The sequence below is a fragment of the Dendrobates tinctorius genome, unplaced genomic scaffold (genome assembly GCF_039654945.1).
Source record: "Dendrobates tinctorius isolate UK_male_01 unplaced genomic scaffold, ASM3965494v1 ptg000022l, whole genome shotgun sequence".
Classification (NCBI taxonomy): Eukaryota; Metazoa; Chordata; class Amphibia; order Anura; family Dendrobatidae; genus Dendrobates; species Dendrobates tinctorius.
The window spans coordinates 24,012,360-24,034,434 of NW_027361690.1; the positions used below are offsets into that span (position 1 = coordinate 24,012,360).

Sequence of the window (22,075 nt, forward strand, 5' to 3'; positions counted from 1 at the left end):
CCACAGCACCATCAGGGTCCTACGTGAGTGGGCAGGTATAAACTGGTAAGGTAGGCCGTAAATGTCTGTCCAGTACCCTTTTCTCTATGCGGCACGTGTGCTGTACTCATGGTCACGAAGCGCACGGAACCTCGCTCTCTGGCAGTTGCCAGGCATGCTGCACTTCTCTCTGTAATCCCCGCTGGTGATGGCGGGAGTATGCGGGCATGGGCCGGCACATTCCCAGTGCTCAAGGGACGAAGCACTCTTCTCTCTCTGCTGCACACCGCCTGTTCCCGCCAAGACTGACTGCTTCCATGCGCGCTGTGTCTGTTTCCTCTTAGCCACACCCCCTGCTTCCGAGTGCAAAGGTCTGTCCGATCTCTTTCTTTTCCCCCCGGACAACAGAGGAGACAGCCCCAACAGTTCCAGACCCGGCACAGGACAGGTATCCACGGCCCAGTTGTCCTCCTTACACCTAAACAAATTTGATTTGAATCAAATTGATTAGCTCATCTCAAATCACTAGAATTATTAGCCAAATAGCCTCTTCAGACAGGAAGAAGACTTGAACTCTTGTGCCACCTATTGAATGTAGCAATACTGTCAGAAATGACTGTAATGAACCTTGCTCATGACCTAGGGTAAGAAGCTAAACCAGAAGCTCCATTTGCAGACACATATTTTTGTGATGTTTGCCCCTCAATGCAGAGCGGGAGATCTGCTTTGGCTAGGTGAGCGGTCTCTGAATGGGGAACTACAGATGAACGTTTCTTCTTGTTGAAAGTGACATGCCGGTGTAGGGAGACTTCTAAGCCATGCAATGGTTCTCTGGGAATTTAAATATGCAATATATATATACAGTATATATTCAGTGAGGAAGAAGACTTGAACTCTAACACTAGCTGTTTAATGTAGCAATCTTAAAAGTCAATTTCAACCCTTTAATCTGCCTTGCCTAGAGGAGCATTGCATGGTTTATAAGTCTCCTTATGTCTGCTTGACACTCTCCACAATTAAGAAATATTTCCCCATAAACCTGTATTCAGAAGCCTCTCACCTAGCTAAATCAGATCTTCTGCTTTGCTTTGAGGGGCAAACATAACAAAAATCTGTGTCTGCAAATGGAACATCTGATTTGGCTTCTTATCCTAAGTCATATAGCAAAGCTCGTTAAAAGATCAATATTGAACTCAGAGCCGGTTTTAGGCAAAGTGGGGCCCTAGGCAAATTTTAAAATGGGACCCCAAATGCTAACATATTGCACATCACACAGAAGCATTTCAGTTGTATTTACATGCGCTGAGTTCAGACCGCTAAATGAGTGTGATCGACAATATTGAAGTCATTCAACACTTGTTTCCCGGCCTCTTTCCACCGTCTGAGAAAGAATGATGGGGACAGAATGATCACTAATGGATCATTAACAGATGACCATACAGTATCATGTTATCAGCAGCACATCTACAGTTTACACCCCATAGTCCTCCATATAATATAATCTGCCCCATAGTCCTCCATATAGTATAATACACTCCTCAGTCCTCCATATAGTATAATACACTCCCTATAGTCCTCCATATAGTATAATACACTCCTCATAGCCCTCCATATATTAAATAAACTGCTCAGTCCTCAATATAGTATAATACACTCCTCATTGTTCTCCATCTATATATATAATCGTTTTATCATGTCTGCCTGTCTGTCTGAGTGTAAACGAAATCCCGCTGCGCTGATTGGTTGCGGCCAGCCGCGGCCAATCAGCGACAGGCGCACTGCGCAGACGCAGTCTGGAATTCGAAGGACGCAAGCCACCGCTACCGTCAGGAGATCAGCGGCGCTAGCCGCTGATCTCCCAACGGTTGCCGCGTCTCATCTCCGGTGAGGGGGAGCGGGGAGCGGGGGTGTCACAGATCATACCCTCCCTGGCGTGGTTTCTGCAGCCTCTCGCTTCTCCATGGTCTCCCTTCCTGCCTTCAGCGGTCACGTGGTACTGCTTATTAAACTCATAAACAACGAGAGAGACCGAAGAAATGTCCAATGATGAAAAATGAGTGTAATGAGCGGTATCACGTGACCGCTGAAGGCAGGAAGGGAGACCATGGAGAAACAGGGCTGCAGAGACCGCGCCAGAAGGGGGTAGGTATAGCGATATTCACCTGCCCCCTGGTCCATCGCTGCTCACTCACTGCTGTCTGCTGCATCCTGTGTCAGTGGCATTTAGCCAGCAGAGGGCGCGGTGACGTGGTTAGTGCGTGCTGCACCCTCTGCTGGCTAAACAGTCACTGACACAGGAAGCGGCAGACAGCGGTGAGTGAGCAGCGATGGACCCCTGACAGGTGAATATCTCAGGTGCCGGGTCCTGAGCAGGAGAGGAGAGTATGGCTCTTTTTTGCAGCAGCAGCATATGGGGGTATAATATATGGAACAACTTTTGGGGGCAGCATATGGGGGCATATTCTATGGAGCAGCATATGTGGGCATATTCTATGGAGCAGCATATGGGGGCATATTCTATGGAGCAGCATATGGGGGCATATTCTATGGAGCAGCATATGGGGGCATATTCTATGGGGCAGCATATGGGAGCATAGTCTATGGAGCAGCATATGGGGGCATAGTCTATGGAGCAGCATATGGGGGCATATTCTATGGGGCAGCATATGGGGGCATATTCTATGGGGCAGCATATGGGGGCATATTCTATGGGGCAGCATATGGGGGCATATTCTATGGGGCAGCATATGGGGGCATAGTCTATGGAGCAGCATATGGGGGCATAGTCTATGGAGCAGCATATGGGGCATAGTCTATGGAGCAGCATATGGGGGCATAGTCTATGGAGCAGCATATGGGGCATAGTCTATGGGGCAGCATATGGGGCATATTCTATGGAGTAGCATATGGGGGCATAGTTTATGGAGAAGCATATGGGGGCATATTCTATGGGGCAGCATATGGGGGCATATTGTATGGGGCATCTTATGGGGGCATATTCTATTGAGCAGCATATGGGGGCATAGTCTATGGAGCAGCATATGGGGGCATAATCTATGGAGCAGCATATGGGGGCATAGTCTATGGAGCAGCATATGGGGCATAGTCTATGGGGCAGCATATGGGGCATATTCTATGGAGTAGCATATGGGGGCATAGTTTATGGAGAAGCATATGGGGGCATATTCTATGGGGCAGCATATGGGGGCATATTGTATGGGGCATCTTATGGGGGCATATTCTATTGAGCAGCATATGGGGGCATAGTCTATGGAGCAGCATATGGGGGCATAATCTATGGAGCAGCATATGGGGGCATAATCTATGGAGCAGCATATGGGGGCATAATATATGGAGCAGCATATGAGGGAATATTCTATGGGGCAGCATATGGGGGCATATTCTATGGAGTAGCATATGGGGCAGCATATGGGGGCATATTCTATGGAGCAGCATATGGCGGCATATTCTATGGAGCAGAATATGGGGGCATATTCTATGGAGCAGCATATGGGGGCATATTCTATGGAGCAGCATATGGGGCAGATTCTATGGGATGTGAATTGGCCATATTCTTAAATACCCAATGCATTAGAATTGGGCCACCATCTAGTATAGTATAATTCACCGCCATAGTCATCCATGTAGTACAATTCATTTCCCATAGTATAATGCACCCCATAGTTCTTCATATAATGTATTCCCCATAGTCTTCGATACAGTATAATGCAGCCCACATATAGTATAATGCAGCCCCGCCATACAATATAATGTAACCCCCCATAGAATATAATGCGGCCCTTCTCTTATAGTATAATGCAGCTATCTCTTAGAGAATAATGCAGCCACTCCACAGAATATAATGTAACCCCCCCATAGAATATAATGCAGCCCCCCATATAGTATAATGCAGCCGCTCCATAGAATATATGGCAACCCCTTCATAGGATATAATCCAGCCCCTTATAAAGTATAATGCAGCCCCTCCATAGAATACAATGTAGCCCTCCTCATATAGTATAATGCAGCCCCCATAGAATATAATGTAGCCCCCTCATAGTATAATGAAGACCCCATACAATATAATCTAGCCTCCCATAGAATATAATGCAGCCCTCCATAGAATACAATGTAGCCTCCTCATATAGTATAGTGTAGCCCCCTCATAAAGTGTGATGCAATCACCCCCCATTGAATATAATAAATATAATACAGCCCCCTATAGAATATAATATAGCCCCAAATAGAATATAATACAGCCCACCACCCCATATAATATAATGTAGCCCCCCATATTACATAACACAGCCTCCCCCATAGAATATAATGTAAAATGTACCCCCCATGGTATATAACACAGCTGCATAGTATATAGCCCAGCACCACATGGTATATAGTACAGCTCCACATGGTATATAGCACAGCCCCACCATGGTATATAGCACAGTACCACACGTTATCTAGCACAGTACCACACATTATCTAGCACAGGACCACACGTTATCTAGCACAGCCCACCATGATTTATAGCACAGCCCTCCATGGTATATAGCCCAGCACCACATGGTATATAGCCCAGCACCACATGGTATATAGCCCAGCCCACCATGATATATAGCCCAGCCCACCATGGTATATAGCCCAGCCCACCATGGTATATAGCCCAGCCCCGCATGGTATATAGCCCATTCCCGCATGGTATATAGCACAGCCCAGTATGGTATACAGCACAGCCCAGTATGATATACAGCCCAGCATGGTATACAGCCCACCATGGTATAAAGCCCAGCATGGTAAACAGCCCACCATGGTATACAGCCCCCCCCAGAATGGCCCCACAGTTCAGTACTCACACTGATTAAAAAAAAGACACTCCTCACCTTCTCCTCGTGCCTGCACTGCTCCCGGCTCCTGTCTCCTGCTCTGCCTGGCACACACTAGTGAATGCACGATGATGTCATCGCGCACCCGCTGTGTCAGAGGCAGAGCAGGGAATGATGGGAGAGGGAGCGTCAGCTGATGCTCTCTCCTCCATCATTGCTTCCTTCAATGCGGCGGCGGGGAAGTCAGCACTGGGGGCAGGTGGGCCCCCTGCCTCACAGGGGCCCTATAGTGGCTGCGTGATGTGCCGCTAGCTGGGGGCCCCTGGGGGAGTGGGGGCCCTAGGCAGCTGCCTGGTCTGCCTGCCCCTAACACCGCCCTGATTGAACTTTAGGTTTGCTACATTCAATAGATGGCACTAGAGTTCAAGTGTTCTTTCTCTCTGAAGAGGCTGTTTGCATATTTAAATTCCCAGAAAAGCATTGCATGGTGTGAGGCAGTGACTGGTGTATATGCGAGGGTCGCTATGTTACCCCCAGGATGTGCAAAGAAGCATATGGAGGCCGGGGAGTGCATTGAGGTCAAAGGCATAGCTGTGATTGCAATGCAAAATAAAAGTGAGTATTGGTCTTGGGCATGCTATGTGTCCAGGGCAGATATAAAAAAAACTGTTCTTGGCTTTTATTTTTGAAACTTACTACAGGATGGCAGCGGGGCAGTCCGTTTCCTCCCCGGCCTCTGCAGCAGGGGGTTTGGGTGTGTCAGTTTTGGTCTTGGAAGCAGGCAGAGCAGAAGGCTCTGCAGAGCTCAACCTGTGTGAGACAACACAGGGCCAAGCGGAGCCAAAAGGCCTGGCACCCTCAGCGTACACGGTAGTCAGTTGCCCATGGCAACAGGTCACAGACTATCTTTGTTTTCCTGGCTCCGAGTTATTTTCTATTTGTGAATACGCTAAATATTAAAAGAGACTTTACTTTGAACTTTTCCTGGGGCACTGCCTCATCACTGCACAGCGTGGATACCGCTGCACTACAATGGCCTATATGTCTCCGTACGCTGGCTTGGCACTCTCCACAAGGAGAAACATTTCCCACAAACACCTCTAGTATTATGTTAGAGGTCTATTAAATTGTACCAGCCCCTCAGGACAGGAGATGCTTGGTATGCTAACAGAAATTCACAGCTATCCCATTGAGTCTGGTACACATAGCTTTCTTCTGTGTTGATCTCACCATTTCTTAGCATCAAATATAGTTCACTTGCATATTCAGAATAGCACTGTATATAATTTATACTGCACATGTAAGCATCCAGCTGCTATTATCTCATTAAGTATGTTTAAATTCGGACTACGTATTTATAATTTGTTAGCATTGTGCTTATTCATGAAACAGGTCAAAAGCTTCTTATTATACATATGAGATGTTATAAGGTTTAAAAGAAATCTGTAGACAAGAGTTAAAGAAAATTGTCAAGATCACTTACATAAATAATGAAAGAGACACATCTTACAAAATGTAACAGATATTTGTATCTTGCACAGTATCAAGTTAATTATCATATATATTTATCCAGTTTGCCTTTTGCCATTGCTTTCATGTGAGTTCCAAAAGTCTATTAGTATACAAACTGATTTTCATAATAATAAAATATATAAAATGTGTGCCATATTACCAGAAATAGATTGTTTATGTACATGAAATTAGTGCAAGTATTAAATCTGGGTACATAGAAGTAAAAAAAAAAATCATGTAATTAATTGAGGTTTAGGACACAAGATTAAAGGAAGATTATCAACACAAAATGATTATTGAAACCAAGCACATGCCTTTGGCACACCCTTGGTGTGGTCAGACCGTTTAGCGTAGCTTCCCACCTACTGTACTTGGTCTTCATATTTCGCTCCACTTCTTTAGTTGGTGTAAAGCCTGACCTGTCAGCAATGAAGATATGGGTAGAGTGAGATGCAAAACAGAAGGGAAGTAATATATAAGAGTCATATTTAATTCTTTATATTGCCCAAATGCTTACCTGAAAATACATTTAAATTGTTTGGTGTGAGTTAACATTTTTTGTCAGTACACAATATAAAAGGGGATAATATGGTAAAAATAATTAATTTAGATGCTCTTAGTTAAACCCCATTTACCAATCCTCGAAGGGGTGGTCATATAATAATAGTAATAATAATAATAATAATAATAATAATAATAATAATTTTGTAGATACAGTATAGCATAGAATGAAATTAATAACTCTAATAACCCATTTCTTGTTCACTTTCATTAGATGCATTCCCGGGTGTCAGATTTGCCGACAGCTTGTCCGGTTAGTTATGAAGATCTATAAATACTACATGGCATGTGTACATCTTCCTCCTGTAGTTTTCTAGGCTACCTCAATCAACATGGAGAATATTTGTGTGTCAATAGGTGTTGTTGTGGCCGTTTGATTAAAGAACACAGACCTTTTGCTGGAAGCGCTGTCACAAGTTTTGGAGATGGTCAAACACAATCAGAGACTTGGACAGTGGAGAAAGACACAGTCAAAAGTCCTACAAACGCATATGGCACCATTGACTTTCAAGGTGGTTCACTAGGCTGTAAAGCCAAGGTAAATACATTTGTTTATCTCATTCCTTAGATAAATCAATAACTTGGTAAATTCACTACATTGTATATTATATATCTTAATATATGATACTGTATTATATCATATTATAACTGAATGCATGGCCACATAGACCAAATTGTAAAGATCAGTGAAAATTGGTATATCTATTTTATGATGTGTCTTCAGAACAGCCATTCTCACAATTGGAAACACAAGTATGAGAAAAAACCTACAGTTAGACATATATTATAATATGTACAGGATAGACACATTTACAGGTTTTCCTTAAAGGATTTTCACCTTTCAACTTTCTTTCCAAAATAATCTTGGTTATATTAAAAGAAATACAGTTAGGTGGTATTCACACTCTGCGAGTCCAGCGCCACATCCCTGCCACTGCTACAGTGATGCACAGGCAGCATGGTGGATGTCATGTCAACAGCACAGCAGCCAATCACTAGGCTTAGGCTGGTTTCACATTTGCGTTTTTTTGTGCTGCGTTTTTGCGCATACGTGCTCATGCGTTTTTTAACCTATATTTAACATGGGTGCGCATACGTGCGTATTGGCACGCGCACGTGTGCGTTTTTCGTGCGCTGCGGTTTTTTAAGATGTGCGGCCATTATTTCCAGACGCTACATGTTGCATTTTTTGGTCGGCCCAACCGCTTAAATAAACGCATGCGCACGTATGCGCACGTTTTGCACAAAAAATTAACATTATTGTCTATGGATGCGCATACGTGCGCATTGGCATGCGCAAGTATGCGTTTTTTTTGCGCATGTGTTTTTTTGGTGTCCATTGGTTAGACAGGTTATAAAAACCCCCAACTACAAAAACTTCATGTCTGTATAAAAGTAGGTGAGTAGGTGTCTGCCAGAACTGTACCACAACAACAGAGACAGCCTGGAGAGCAGACAGACTGCAAAAGAAGACACCATTTTCAATTCCAGCTTCAGCGGCAAGAATGTGAGTATTATTACATCTAAAAATGTATTCCTGTCCTTTTAAATTGGATATGTACTAATGCTTTGTATTATTTTTACATGCAGTATGTCTTCGGAATTTGAATATTCACCATCCCGGCAGGAACTGGCGCAAGCAGACCGTGAGGTGATTATTTCCGTGCGTTTGATAAGTATATCTGCTGCTTCTCAAAATCTCTAACGTTTGTTGCTTTTTTTTTTCAGACATCGTCATCTTCAGCGGACGCGACTAGTGAGGGCGAGCAGCATGAGCAGCCAAGCCAAGTCCCGGAATGTAAGTATCAAATGATTTGTAATGTCCTTTATTTTTTATCTTCTATCTTTCCTCTTTTCTGGATCTTTTTTAACTTTTTATTCACACAAAATTTGAATATTCTAATGAATGTTTTTTGTCTAGGTTCCACAACGGGATTAAGACATCTACCTGGATAATGAGTGCCTTATCCGCCTGGTCCAGGAGCGTGCCCCGTTGTGCGACAGCCGTGACCGGTTGTACAAGGACAATGTGGTGACCTGTCGGCTATGGAATGAGGTGGCCGCAGCGTTGATGGATGGCTGGGACAGCGCCACTGCAACCTCCAAAAAGGCATTTAGTAAGTATTTCCCTGCTCTGTTATGCCGCAGTGACTATTGTCCTTGATGGCACTGAAGAAAAATACTCATAAACACACACAGACAGGAGGGCATATTCCTGGCATAATAAATTACACCTAGATGCCTCCACTGAAATGTTGGACCTAAATATAGATCGGTCGCTGACAGCAACTATAAGATAAGGGGGGAGTGGAGAGCCACTCAGACACGACCACAGATCCGATATAAAAATATATAATATATCTTTATTGGGACATACAAACAGATCCTAGACAAACAATGCTAAAGTGCACAGAATAAATCCACGCATTATGGAAAACACAGCGGATCTCCCTAGATCATACAGATGGTGTGGTCCAATTAGGTCATAAAATTCTCCTCACCAAAATATACCATAGAGACACTATACTCCCTATCACTAGTCCTAATCACATAGTATACACATACTAATGCAAAATCAATGAATGAATATAAACAAATATATATATGTACATGGACACTGGAGCAGGACAATGATACTACATAAACATATTGTCAGAAAAGCCACTATAATAGCGGCTAACGGATGTCACCATCAGCATATACCACCAAATGGTGGTGTGGCATCCTCATTATAACCATTACATATGTTATATATTACAAACAGGCCTTGTAGGGGAGATGAAAAAATATTTGAGGGAAGATCTCTCTAACCCTCACCCTCCATGACCGACAGGAGTGACGATGCTACCATGCACAAAATGACAGGCAGCAAAACCGGTAAAATTACCAAATGTCCGATGGTGGGTGAGGAGTCACAGGGGAGACCGCACGTGTGCCCCGACGCGCGTTTCGGAGGCTCGTCCTTCGTCAGGGGGCGTCGCAAACAGCAGAGCCAGACAGCTAAAAAAGGCCGTGACCGGAAATGAGGAGGTGTCGACCGGAAGTGACGCATCCGCCGTTATGGCAACCAGGGACGCGGAGCGGCGCCGACGTCACCAGTACGCAGCCTGCGTCACAGACGCCATGGCAACATACCGGAGGAGACGCCAGAAGCCGCGTCGCGGCCCCGGGCCACAACGCGCATGCGTACAGGTCAACCATTCTCCCCATCTGGCCACCCATAGATTGAGTGCAGACAAAAAGAAATGGAATATTCGCATACCATGGCCACAATTAATAGCATCAAACATGGAGAACACCATTACATATTAATAGTCGATATGAAATAAAGAGCATGTTATCCAATAACATCGTGGGAAATCATAGTATATAGATTTGGGCACAGGTATCTCACAAATTATACCATAAGTGTGACCTTCCGCATTATAAAAGATGGAATAAAGCTGGCAATCCCACAACCCATACATAGACTACCATATAATATATATACCTCGAGACTCATTAGTGCATAACACATATAGAAGACACATACAACAAATTATTCCATAGATTGTAGATGATACACAGTAAATGATGAAGGATAAATAGCCGTGTCCCACAGATAAATGGCTTGAGATCCAATTGTTCACCGATATGGCTCCACGATGTACAGTCCTGATATGATGGTATACAGTATCCCATGACTGTATTGGACCAATGCCCCAAACTTCAAGTACAACTAAAGATGTTCTCCAGTAATTGACCCAATGCTGTGATAAATACTAAATACGTGGCCTAAAGTGAAAATGTGAGAAAAATTAATAAATAAAACATCAATAAAAACAAAATTAAAAACAACCACGTACACGTAAAAGAATTCGATGCACTTAACAGTACAGCCAGGAGGTGATCATAGAAACGATGCAAAATTTAGAGATTCATTAAGCCCATTAGGCTGGACCGTATTAAGGGTCCATATCCATCTAGTCTCAATTTGAGCCAAACGTTGTGATACTCTACCACCCCTAATACCAGGATCTAATAGATCAATCCCTCTAACTCTGAGGGTCCTGCCATCACACTGGTGATATAATTTAAAGTGCTTAGGTATAGTCTTGAGCACTGATATGTCATTTTCACTTGCCGCAGCCTGTATACCCAAAACGTGCTCCCTGACCCTAACCTTTAACTGACGTGTAGTCAAACCTCAATGCAGTGCCAAATTGAGACTAGATGGATATGGACCCTTAATACGGTCCAGCCTAATGGGCTTAATGAATCTCTAAATTTTGCATCGTTTCTATGATCACCTCCTGGCTGTACTGTTAAGTGCATCGAATTCTTTTACGTGTACGTGGTTGTTTTTAATTTTGTTTTTATTGATGTTTTATTTATTAATTTTTCTCACATTTTCACTTTAGGCCACGTATTTAGTATTTATCACAGCATTGGGTCAATTACTGGAGAACATCTTTAGTTGTACTTGAAGTTTGGGGCATTGGTCCAATACAGTCATGGGATACTGTATACCATCATATCAGGACTGTACATCGTGGAGCCATATCGGTGAACAATTGGATCTCAAGCCGTTTATCTGTGGGACACGGCTATTTATCCTTCATCATTTACTGTGTATCATCTACAATCTATGGAATAATTTGTTGTATGTGTCTTCTATATGTGTTATGCACTAATGAGTCTCGAGGTATATATATTATATGGTAGTCTATGTATGGGTTGTGGGATTGCCAGCTTTATTCCATCTTTTATAATGCGGAAGGTCACACTTATGGTATAATTTGTGAGATACCTGTGCCCAAATCTATATACTATGATTTCCCACGATGTTATTGGATAACATGCTCTTTATTTCATATCGACTATTAATATGTAATGGTGTTCTCCATGTTTGATGCTATTAATTGTGGCCATGGTATGCGAATATTCCATTTCTTTTTGTCTGCACTCAATCTATGGGTGGCCAGATGGGGAGAATGGTTGACCTGTACGCATGCGCGTTGTGGCCCGGGGCCGCGACGCGGCTTCTGGCGTCTCCTCCGGTATGTTGCCATGGCGTCTGTGACGCAGGCTGCGTACTGGTGACGTCGGCGCCGCTCCGCGTCCCTGGTTGCCATAACGGCGGATGCGTCACTTCCGGTCGACACCTCCTCATTTCCGGTCACGGCCTTTTTTAGCTGTCTGGCTCTGCTGTTTGCGACGCCCCCTGACGAAGGACGAGCCTCCGAAACGCGCGTCGGGGCACACGTGCGGTCTCCCCTGTGACTCCTCACCCACCATCGGACATTTGGTAATTTTACCGGTTTTGCTGCCTGTCATTTTGTGCATGGTAGCATCGTCACTCCTGTCGGTCATGGAGGGTGAGGGTTAGAGAGATCTTCCCTCAAATATTTTTTCATCTCCCCTACAAGGCCTGTTTGTAATATATAACATATGTAATGGTTATAATGAGGATGCCACACCACCATTTGGTGGTATATGCTGATGGTGACATCCGTTAGCCGCTATTATAGTGGCTTTTCTGACAATATGTTTATGTAGTATCATTGTCCTGCTCCAGTGTCCATGTACATATATATATTTGTTTATATTCATTCATTGATTTTGCATTAGTATGTGTATACTATGTGATTAGGACTAGTGATAGGGAGTATAGTGTCTCTATGGTATATTTTGGTGAGGAGAATTTTATGACCTAATTGGACCACACCATCTGTATGATCTAGGGAGATCCGCTGTGTTTTCCATAATGCGTGGATTTATTCTGTGCACTTTAGCATTGTTTGTCTAGGATCTGTTTGTATGTCCCAATAAAGATATATTATATATTTTTATATCGGATCTGTGGTCGTGTCTGAGTGGCTCTCCACTCCCCCCTTATCCTTGATGGCACTGTTGTGTTTCGTGCTAGATATATTCTAGCAGGAAACCCAACAGTGTCATCTGGCTCAACTGTGACTGCTTTGGGTATTGTATTGCTGTATTGTGCCGCATTGACTCTTGTTCGTGATGGCACTGTTGGGTTTCGTGCTAGATATATTCAAGCAGGAAACCCAACAGTGTCATCTGGCTCAACAGTGACTGCTTTGGGTATTGTATTGCTGTATTGTGCCGCATTGACTCTTGTTCGTGATGGCACTGTTGGGTTTATTGATAGCATATACCGTGCATCATACACAATTGTTAAATGTTGTTTGTTTGGTTTTCCAACAGTGAACAAATTCCGAACACGTTGGCGCTCGATCAAGGACCGCTTCAACATTCATGTTCGTGCTGAGGGGCAGGTTCGCAGTGGTTCAGTGGCAAGGACCAGAACAAAATACCGGCACTATCAAGCTTTGCAGTTCCTAAGACCGGTCCTTGCCACCAGAGCGTATTATAATTTTTGGGTTTTTATTTTTGTTAATCTGTGTTTTTCTATTCCACAGCTGATGCTTCTTGTAAATGCATGATAGTAATGTTTTTCCTTTCTTTAACAGCACCTGGAGTAGCACCCTGCAGCCTGGCCCTGAAGCGGTCCTTCATTGGACGACCTCTGACCCGTCTCAGCCACCGACAGCCGGGAAGCACCTTGCACGACTGCAACACGGACAGCTGCTGACCAGGAAGCTGGTCAATCAGGTGTTTCCCTGTCCCAGGTCTCTGCAACTGGTTATGCGGACATTACCTGCCAGTGGCAGAGGGCCTTGGACATGAATGTCTTGCCCGAGTTTATGCACTTGAGCGAGGCCTTTAATGCCAGCCTCAAGTCGCTCTCAGACACCACTTCCACTCTGTCAAACAGCGCCTTGACCGGCTGGAGGCCGACCTCAACAGACCAGAGCACCATTTTTTTAGTAAAATTGAAAAGGGCATGGTGGAACACCCTTGTCCTGAGCAACAGCTGAGTGTGCTGCAGGCCTGCAACAATGCTTTCTTGCAGGCTATGCAGCATAATCGGTACGGGCAGCAGGCAGTGGTGTCATTTCAAACTGTGCCACCATTGACTCGCTTCACCTCACTACCGACTTGTGCTGCATACCACTGCACGGACACCTCTATTCAAAGCCAGGACACCCACCATTACACCACCACAAGTCTGAGTGCTGCTGGTCACTGCAGCAACACCACCATGGCAAGCGCTGCTCCTGTCTGGAGCACCACCGCCACCCCCATGCATGCTTGGAGCACAGCCACTGTGACAACTCCTCAAACGTGGAACAGCCCTGCCGCCAGCACTATAACTTGTACTAGCCCTGCCACCACCACTCCGCAAACATGGACCATCACTGCCGCCACCAGTCCTCCTGCAAGGACAAGCACTGCCATCGCCACCACAGAGCATCAGCAGCAGCCACAGCAGCAGCAGGCACAGCAGCAGCAGGCACATCAGCAGCAGCCACAGCAGCAGACGGGGGACCTACATTCCTTATTTGCCACAAGTTCCAGGCGGTGCCAACAATCAAGGTGGGCATTGGGCCCAAGGAGGTCCAGGCAGGCCAGTTTAAGGAGACAAAAAACAGTTACGACCACTGTCGCTGAACCTCTGTCCTCTCCTCCTAGTGTGTCTAGTTCCATTCCCATCACTGGCCTCCCTTCACCCACAAGTTTTGTTGCACCTTCCCCTAGAACACCTTCATCCACTATAAGCTGTTCATCTTCACTGCACACCCCCAACTTGCAACCATCTGCCACCAAACGCCGAAAAAAATAAAGTTTTTTATAATTTTTTTGTTTAAAAATGAATTTGAATTTCTGGTTTACCATAACAAAGTTTGATTAATATTTTTTGCGCCGCCTACACACACTGCACCGTACACACACTGCGCCTTCAACTTTGCAAGGTGTCATTAAGTGTTTTGAGGATGAGCTGTTTTTACCATCCTCATTTCACTTATTGTTATACTAGGCCAGGGGGACGATAGATATACCTTGTAATTAACAACATACTCTTATTAAGTGTGTGTTCAATCAACTGATGGGTAAAATACACGTCATATGGCCAATACCCAGGCCTATGGCCAATACCCAGGCCTAGTATCATAACTATCTATCAATCATGGGCAGGTTAATACACATATGATTTTTAACCTGCAGCGTCGCTTCGTACCAATATATTTCACAAAAACTAGTGATGCTGCAGTTTAACTCGTATGTGTAGTTACCTGCCCAGGTGTGAGAACATCATTAATTCACAGGTATACATGGGAAGTTGTTTATTTTAATGGAGTGTAATAAGACATAGTGTACTTGGTACAGGTTTCAAAACAGGTTTTTTATTAACATACACAAACGAAAACATTTTTACACCATTTCATCTTGCCAGTGCACCCGCCCTACATCAGAGAAAAAGTAGGCCGCAAATTGGTCCCTCATTTGGACAACTTCAACGGATGACCTGAGAGGGTGCTGAGTGAATTCAGGCAATGGGTTAGGAGCAGCATCATCGAGTTGAAAGGTCGGGTGCTCTTTAGCCATCACAAAATTATATAGAACCACACACGCCTTCACCACCTCATCCACTGTTTCAAGTTTAAGATTAATGGCTGTGCCGAGAATTTGCCATCTGGAGACAAGAATCCCAAAAGCACACTCTACATTTCTGTAATTAAAGATTTTTTTGGTTTGGTCCAAGTCACAGCTGGAGTAGGGTTTCAGTAGGTTTGCGCACATTTGAAAAGCTTCATCTCCAACCATTACAAAGGGCAGTGGCGGAGCTTCGGTGTGGGGAAGAGGCAGTGGCATAGGGAAATTAAATTGGTTGCCATACAACCTCCGGCCCATGTCTGAGTTTTTAAAAGCCTGGGAGTCATTACCACGGCCAAATGCTCCAATGTCCACTGCTACAAACATACATCTGGCATCCGCAATGGCCATGAGTACTGTTGAAAAGTACTTTTTGTAATTATAACACTCCGATTCAGTTCTTTTGGGTTTGATGATCCGTATGTGTTTCCCATCCACCGCTCCCAAACAGTTGGTGAAATTGCATACTGTCCAGAATGTCAGCAATTTCCATCCACTTTTCAGCGGTGGGCAGGGGCATAAATTCTGGACAAAGAACGTTCCAGAGAGCCCGGCAGGTGTCCGCAACAATTCCAGACAAGGTGGAGATTCCAATATGGTACTGGAAGTGTAGTGAAGATAGGGTCTCTCCAGTCGCCAGGAATCTGCAAAACAGAGAAAGAAGTAAAATTAATATTTCTGTATATGGTTTTTTAAAACAATAAAAAAAAATTAGTACATTCACGAAAAATAATTAGGCCAGGTTTAGAATAATACATGTCACAAAAAAAAAAATGCAGACACCCCCCCTTGGTTTTTAAATATTACCTACCGTAATGTCACCAGGAGCCGTTCCTCAGGAGGAATCGCACGACGGAGCTGTGTGTCCTGTCTCCGGATGGATTCTTGGACACGAGCAAGCAAATCCCTGAAACTTTTTTGGGACATCCGGATATAATCTGTAAATTTCTCCGGGTTTGCCTGTAGCTCGCTGTAGAGGGTGTGGTACGCCCGACGGCTCTCCCGGAGTTCAACAATTGGATGTATCCACAAACGCCGCTGTTGCCGTCTTCACTATCTCTCTCTCTTCCTTTGTTCATGGCAAGCAACTGCATATGCCCTAGCCATCGCGATGTCCAAATCCAAGTTGAAGTGAAAACTCTTCCAGCGCAGATCCATGTTGACACGAGAAAAATCAAGCAAATGTGAAGAATACGGCTGTAGACAGGGTCTATGTATTACCTGTGAGAATCATGTGGGAATAGTGGATGAGGGCAGGTATATCTCGCCCAGATTCCTTTCCTATGTGGCCTAGTCTGGTCAGTATCGCACCTGCTTACTAATGGATAATGGGAGGTGGATATAAAAGGATGCCAGGTGGTTGTGTGAGTGTCTCAGCCTGGGAACACAGAGAGCTTGTCTGTGTGAGAGACACACACGTGAGTGAAAGCAGTGCCCACTGCAACTGTGGTTTGGCTGGACGGGAGAAGACCGCCAGTTGGTAGTTAGGTTGTCCATTGTTTAGTTAGTGCCGGACAGGCAAGGATTTGTTTTATGTTTTATTTCCTTTTGCATTGCTTTCACTATTAATAAACCTGACCCAGGGTCAGTTACACCCGAATCCCAGCTCTGCGCCTGAGTTTCATGCGGAACACACGTGACCTTTGACCCCAGCAAAGCCGATCCCGGAGTGTTTTATCACATTGTGGTGGAGAATGCGGGCATCATGTTGCAAGCATGAGTATGGAGGACGTGGTGAAAGCGCTGGTACAGTCCACCGCCGTCCAGCAAGAAGCTAATCGGGTGATGATGGCCCAGCTGAAGGAGTTGGTGGACATGACAGCTACCGATCGTTCGCTTCTCCAGCAGGTGGCGCAGCGCCTGGCAAGCCTACAGGAGGTTAATCTGGAAGCCGAGTCGAGAGTGATTCACGTGAGTCGGTACTGGCAGAAGATGACGACCGAAGATGACGTCGAGGCATACCTGACCACGTTTGAACGGACGGCGGTGCGAGAAAAATGGTCGAAGGCACGATGGGCCGGCCTGATTGCCCCGTTTCTTTCCGGTGAGGCCCAAAAGGCGTATTATGACTTGGAACCTGAAGCTGCGCAGGACTTTGACAAATTGAAATCCGAGATCTTGGCCCGGCTGGGAGTGACGACCGCTGTCCGTGCACAGAGAGTGCATCAATGGACTTATCAGCCGGATAAACCACCGCGGTCCCAGATGTTCGACCTGATCCACGTGACGAAGAAGTGGCTACAACCCGAGGTGTTGACAGCGCCAGAGATAATCCAGAGAGTCGTCATGGACAAGTACCTCAGAGCTCTACCGTCAGCCCTGAGGAAGTGGGTAAGCCATGGAAATCCTACGACGGCAGATCAACTGGTGGATCTGGTTGAACGTTACTCCGTGGCGGAAGGACTCCGAGACGACGCTACCCCACCTCGTTCTTCATCGTCTCCACGTGGAACCGGTAAGACTGTTCCAGGGAGTAGGGGAGATGGAAAAATCCCTAAGACAGTGGGGGAGGAAAACGGGACTGCCCGCACTGCGAGGCCGAGAGTAACGAACTATGGTCTAAGCAAGGGGCCCGTTAGGTGTTTCCGGTGCCAAGAGATGGGACATATTGCTGCGAACTGTCCGGTCACTACTGAACCCATGCAGTGCGACGTCACAGACTCTAAAAACCGCATGTCTATGGTTGCACGGGTAGTGAGTGTGAATGCCGGTCAAAAGGATGTGGAAAAACACTTGTGTGATTTAACTGTTGATGGCAAAAATGTGGTGGCATTGTTAGACTCGGGAAGTGTGGTGACTCTGGTGAAGGCCAGTCTGGTGTCAGCCCCGACTGGACCATCAGACAAATTTTCTGTAACGTGTGTGCATGGAGACACCTGTTCGTACCTCACCACGGTCATATGCATTACTACTTCCTATGGGTCTGTGCAACATAAAGTGGGACTCGTCCCGGCGTTATTGCATGATGTTATCCTGGGCCGGGATTTTCCCCACTTCTGGCAATTGTGGGAGAATCAGTTGATACCCCAGGCTAATAGTGTACATGATTCTTCTCCCAGAGCGCGTGTGGGTCCCGAACCCCCGGAAGAGGTCTCCCCGGAAGACTCTGGGGAAGAGTCTGCGGGAAATGACCTGCAGTTCCCGTTTTCAGTCATGGCGGGTGATACGGAGGAGACCGGGGAAGAGGAGGAGGCCGACAGCCGTCCACCTCCCCGTTTGCCGGATTTAGAAGTTCAGAAAGATGACTTCCAAAGCGAGCAAATAAAGGATCCTACCCTTTCTCAGGCTAGGACAAATGTAAAAGTGATAAATGGGGTACCCGTAGAACCTGGCTCTAGGCTGGCATATCCTTACATGGTTCTGGAGAATGATTTACTCTATCAGATAGAGAAAAAGGGGGAAGATACGGTGCAACTATTAGTCATGCCAAAACCCTACCGGCGGCAGGTGCTGGACCTGGCCCATGGACATGTGATGGGAGGTCACCTGGGAGTCCAGAAAACCACCGAAAGGATATTACACTGTTTTGTTTGGCCAGGCATGCATCACGATATTCGTGTATATTGTGAGTCTTGTCCTGACTGCCAAGCCTCTGCACCTAAGCCCCGGTTCTGTAGTCCTTTGGTACCCCTACCTATTATTGAAGTCCCGTTTGAGAGGATTGGGATGGATTTAGTTGGGCCCCTTCCACGGTCTGCACGTGGACACCAACATATCCTGGTCATCTTGGATTATGCCACTCGTTACCCAGAGGCCATCCCTTTGCGTAACACGGCCACCAAGACGATTGCCAAGGAACTGGTGCATGTGTTTAGTCGGGTCGGTATACCGAAACAGATACTCACCGACCAGGGGACCCCCTTTATGTCCAGGGTAATGAAGGAGCTCTGCCGGTTGTTACAAATCGAACCGTTACACACATCCGTGTATCACCCTCAAACAGACGGGTTGGTCGAACGGTTCAATAAAACTCTGAAGCAGATGCTGAGAAAGGTGATAGACAAGGATGGGAAGAACTGGGACTATTTACTTCCGTATTTGCTTTTTGCCATCAGGGAAGTACCCCAGTCTTCCACGGGATTCTCGCCTTTCGAGTTATTGTACGTCCGACGTCCTCGCGGACTATTAGACGTTGCAAAAGAAACCTGGGAGGGTCAGGTCACTCCATTTAAAACAGTGATAGATCACGTCACACAAATGCAGGAGCGTATTGCGGCTGTTATGCCTATCGTCAAAGAACACATGATACAGGCCCAAGGAGCCCAAAAAAGAATCTATGATAGGGGCGCCAAGATCCGTACGTTTGCACCCGGAGATAGGGTGTTGATCCTGGTCCCCACGGTGGACAGTAAGTTCCTGGCAAAGTGGCAGGGCCCCTTTGAGATCAAGGAAAGAGTTGGTGAAGTAAATTACAAAGTATACCAGGCAGGTAAACGGAAACCTGAACCGATTTATCATGTAAATCTGATAAAGCCCTGGAAGGATCGGTCTGCCTTGTCAGCGGAGCTGGCCCGTCCCGTCTGCTCACATACCGTACCGGAGGTACGGGTTGCAGAGACTCTCTCGGAGCGGCAAAAGACTGAGGTCAGGCAGTTTTTACTTCACATCCAAAAGTTTTTCTCAGAAAAACCCGGGCAGACTACGCTAATGAAACATGACATCATAACGGAACCTGGTGTCACTGTTCACGTGAAACCCTACAGAATTCCGGAAGCGAGCCGTGAATCCGTTTCCCGAGAAGTGAAGGCAACGTTAGAGTTAGGTGTCATTGAGGAATCGCACAGTGCTTGGTCCAGCCCGATTGTGTTAATTCCTAAACCGGACGGCACAATCCGGTTCTGCAATGACTTCAGGAAACTGAATGCGGTCTCAAAATTTGATGCCTACCCTATGCCCCGGGTCGACGAGTTAATAGATCGGTTAGGTAAAGCCCGATATATTACGACCCTAGACCTAACAAAGGGGTATTGGCAGATCCCTCTGGTGGAGGCTGCCAGAGAAAAGACGGCATTTGCTACGCCGGAAGGTCTATTTCAGTATGTGTATATGCCGTTTGGACTGCACGGAGCACCGGCGACCTTCCAGAGACTGATGGATCGAGTCCTGAGGCCACATAGGCAGTACGCTTCGGCCTATTTGGACGACATTGTCATTTACAGCTTGGACTGGGAGACTCATCTCCAGAAAGTACAAGCTGTGATTGACGACCTGTGGGAGGCAGGTCTAACCGCGAACCCCAAGAAATGTCACGTCGGGCTAGAAGAAGCCCGGTATTTGGGGTATGTAATTGGTGTTGTTAAACCCCAGGTTGATAAGATTCAGGCGGTTCAGGACTGGCCACAACCTGTCAACAAGAAGCAGGTGCAAGCCTTCCTGGGGATCGCCGGCTATTATCGCCGGTTCATACCCAATTTTGCAGCCATCGCTACCCCCCTGACGGATCTTACAAAAGGGAAAGACTCCGTCATGATTAAATGGAGTTTAGCGGCTGAAGAAGCCTTCCATGGCCTAAAACGGGCACTTTGCTCTCAGCCCGTACTGGTGACTCCGGACTTCCGCAGCGAGTTTGTGGTACAAACGGATGCCTCTGATACCGGTATCGGGGCCGTACTCTCACAAGTGAGGGACGGAGTGGAACACCCAGTCCTCTATCTCAGCAGGAAGCTGAATAAACACGAGCAAATGTATGCAGTCATGGAAAAAGAGTGCCTAGCCATTAAGTGGGCTCTAGAGGCCCTCAAATATTACCTGGTGGGCCGAAAGTTCAGGCTGATCACTGACCATGCCCCTCTCAAGTGGATGCACTTGAACAAGGAATGGAATAGCCGGGTGACCCGGTGGTTCCTTGCCCTGCAGGCCTACACTTTTACGGTGGAGCACCGCCCAGGGGTACAGATGCCCTGTCCCGAGTGCACTGTTTGGCGGGTGTCATTGCTCGACCGGAGTGGTCTGAGCAGAGGGGGGGGATATGTGAAAATCATGTGGGAATAGTGGATGAGGGCAGGTATATCTCGCCCAGATTCCTTTCCTATGTGGCCTAGTCTGGTCAGTATCGCACCTGCTTACTAATGGATAATGGGAGGTGGATATAAAAGGATGCCAGGTGGTTGTGTGAGTGTCTCAGCCTGGGAACACAGAGAGCTTGTCTGTGTGAGAGACACACACGTGAGTGAAAGCAGTGCCCACTGCAACTATGGTTTGGCTGGACGGGAGAAGCCCGCCAGTTGGTAGTTAGGTTGTCCATTGTTTAGTTAGTGCCGGACAGGCAAGGATTTGTTTTATGTTTTATTTCCTTTTGCATTGCTTTCACTATTAATAAACCTGACCCAGGGTCAGTTACACCCGAATCCCAGCTCTGCGCCTGAGTTTCATGCGGAACGCACGTGACCTTTGACCCCAGCAAAGCCGATCCCAGAGTGTTTTATCACATACCATACCACACCGCCACTGATGTCCCATTGGTGTTGTGTGTTGCAAGATTTTTATGTAGATTTTTTATTGTGGGTAGACAAACAATGTCCAAAAAAACGCAAACGCATTGAAAATGCATAGAAAACGCATACACACGCTGCGTTTTTTTCTTCATGCGCACAAAAAATGCTGGAATAAAAGCAGCGTTTGTATGCGTTTTTTAATGCGTTTGTATGCGGAAAAAACGCAGCGCAAAAAAACGCAAGTGTGAAAGTAGCCTTAATGGC

The 22,075-nt window shown here is 46.0% G+C and overlaps 1 protein-coding gene across 1 annotated transcript in view; it reads left to right on the top strand.

Annotated features, from left to right (window-relative positions):
• LOC141084018 (transient receptor potential cation channel subfamily M member 7-like) overlaps positions 1 to 22,075 on the top strand; it is a 311,613-nt gene that overhangs the window by 31,038 nt on the left and 258,500 nt on the right. Inside the window, 2 exon segments of the mRNA XM_073568395.1 lie at positions 7,090 to 7,128; positions 7,233 to 7,413. Coding sequence (XP_073424496.1) covers positions 7,090 to 7,128; positions 7,233 to 7,413 — 220 coding nt within the window.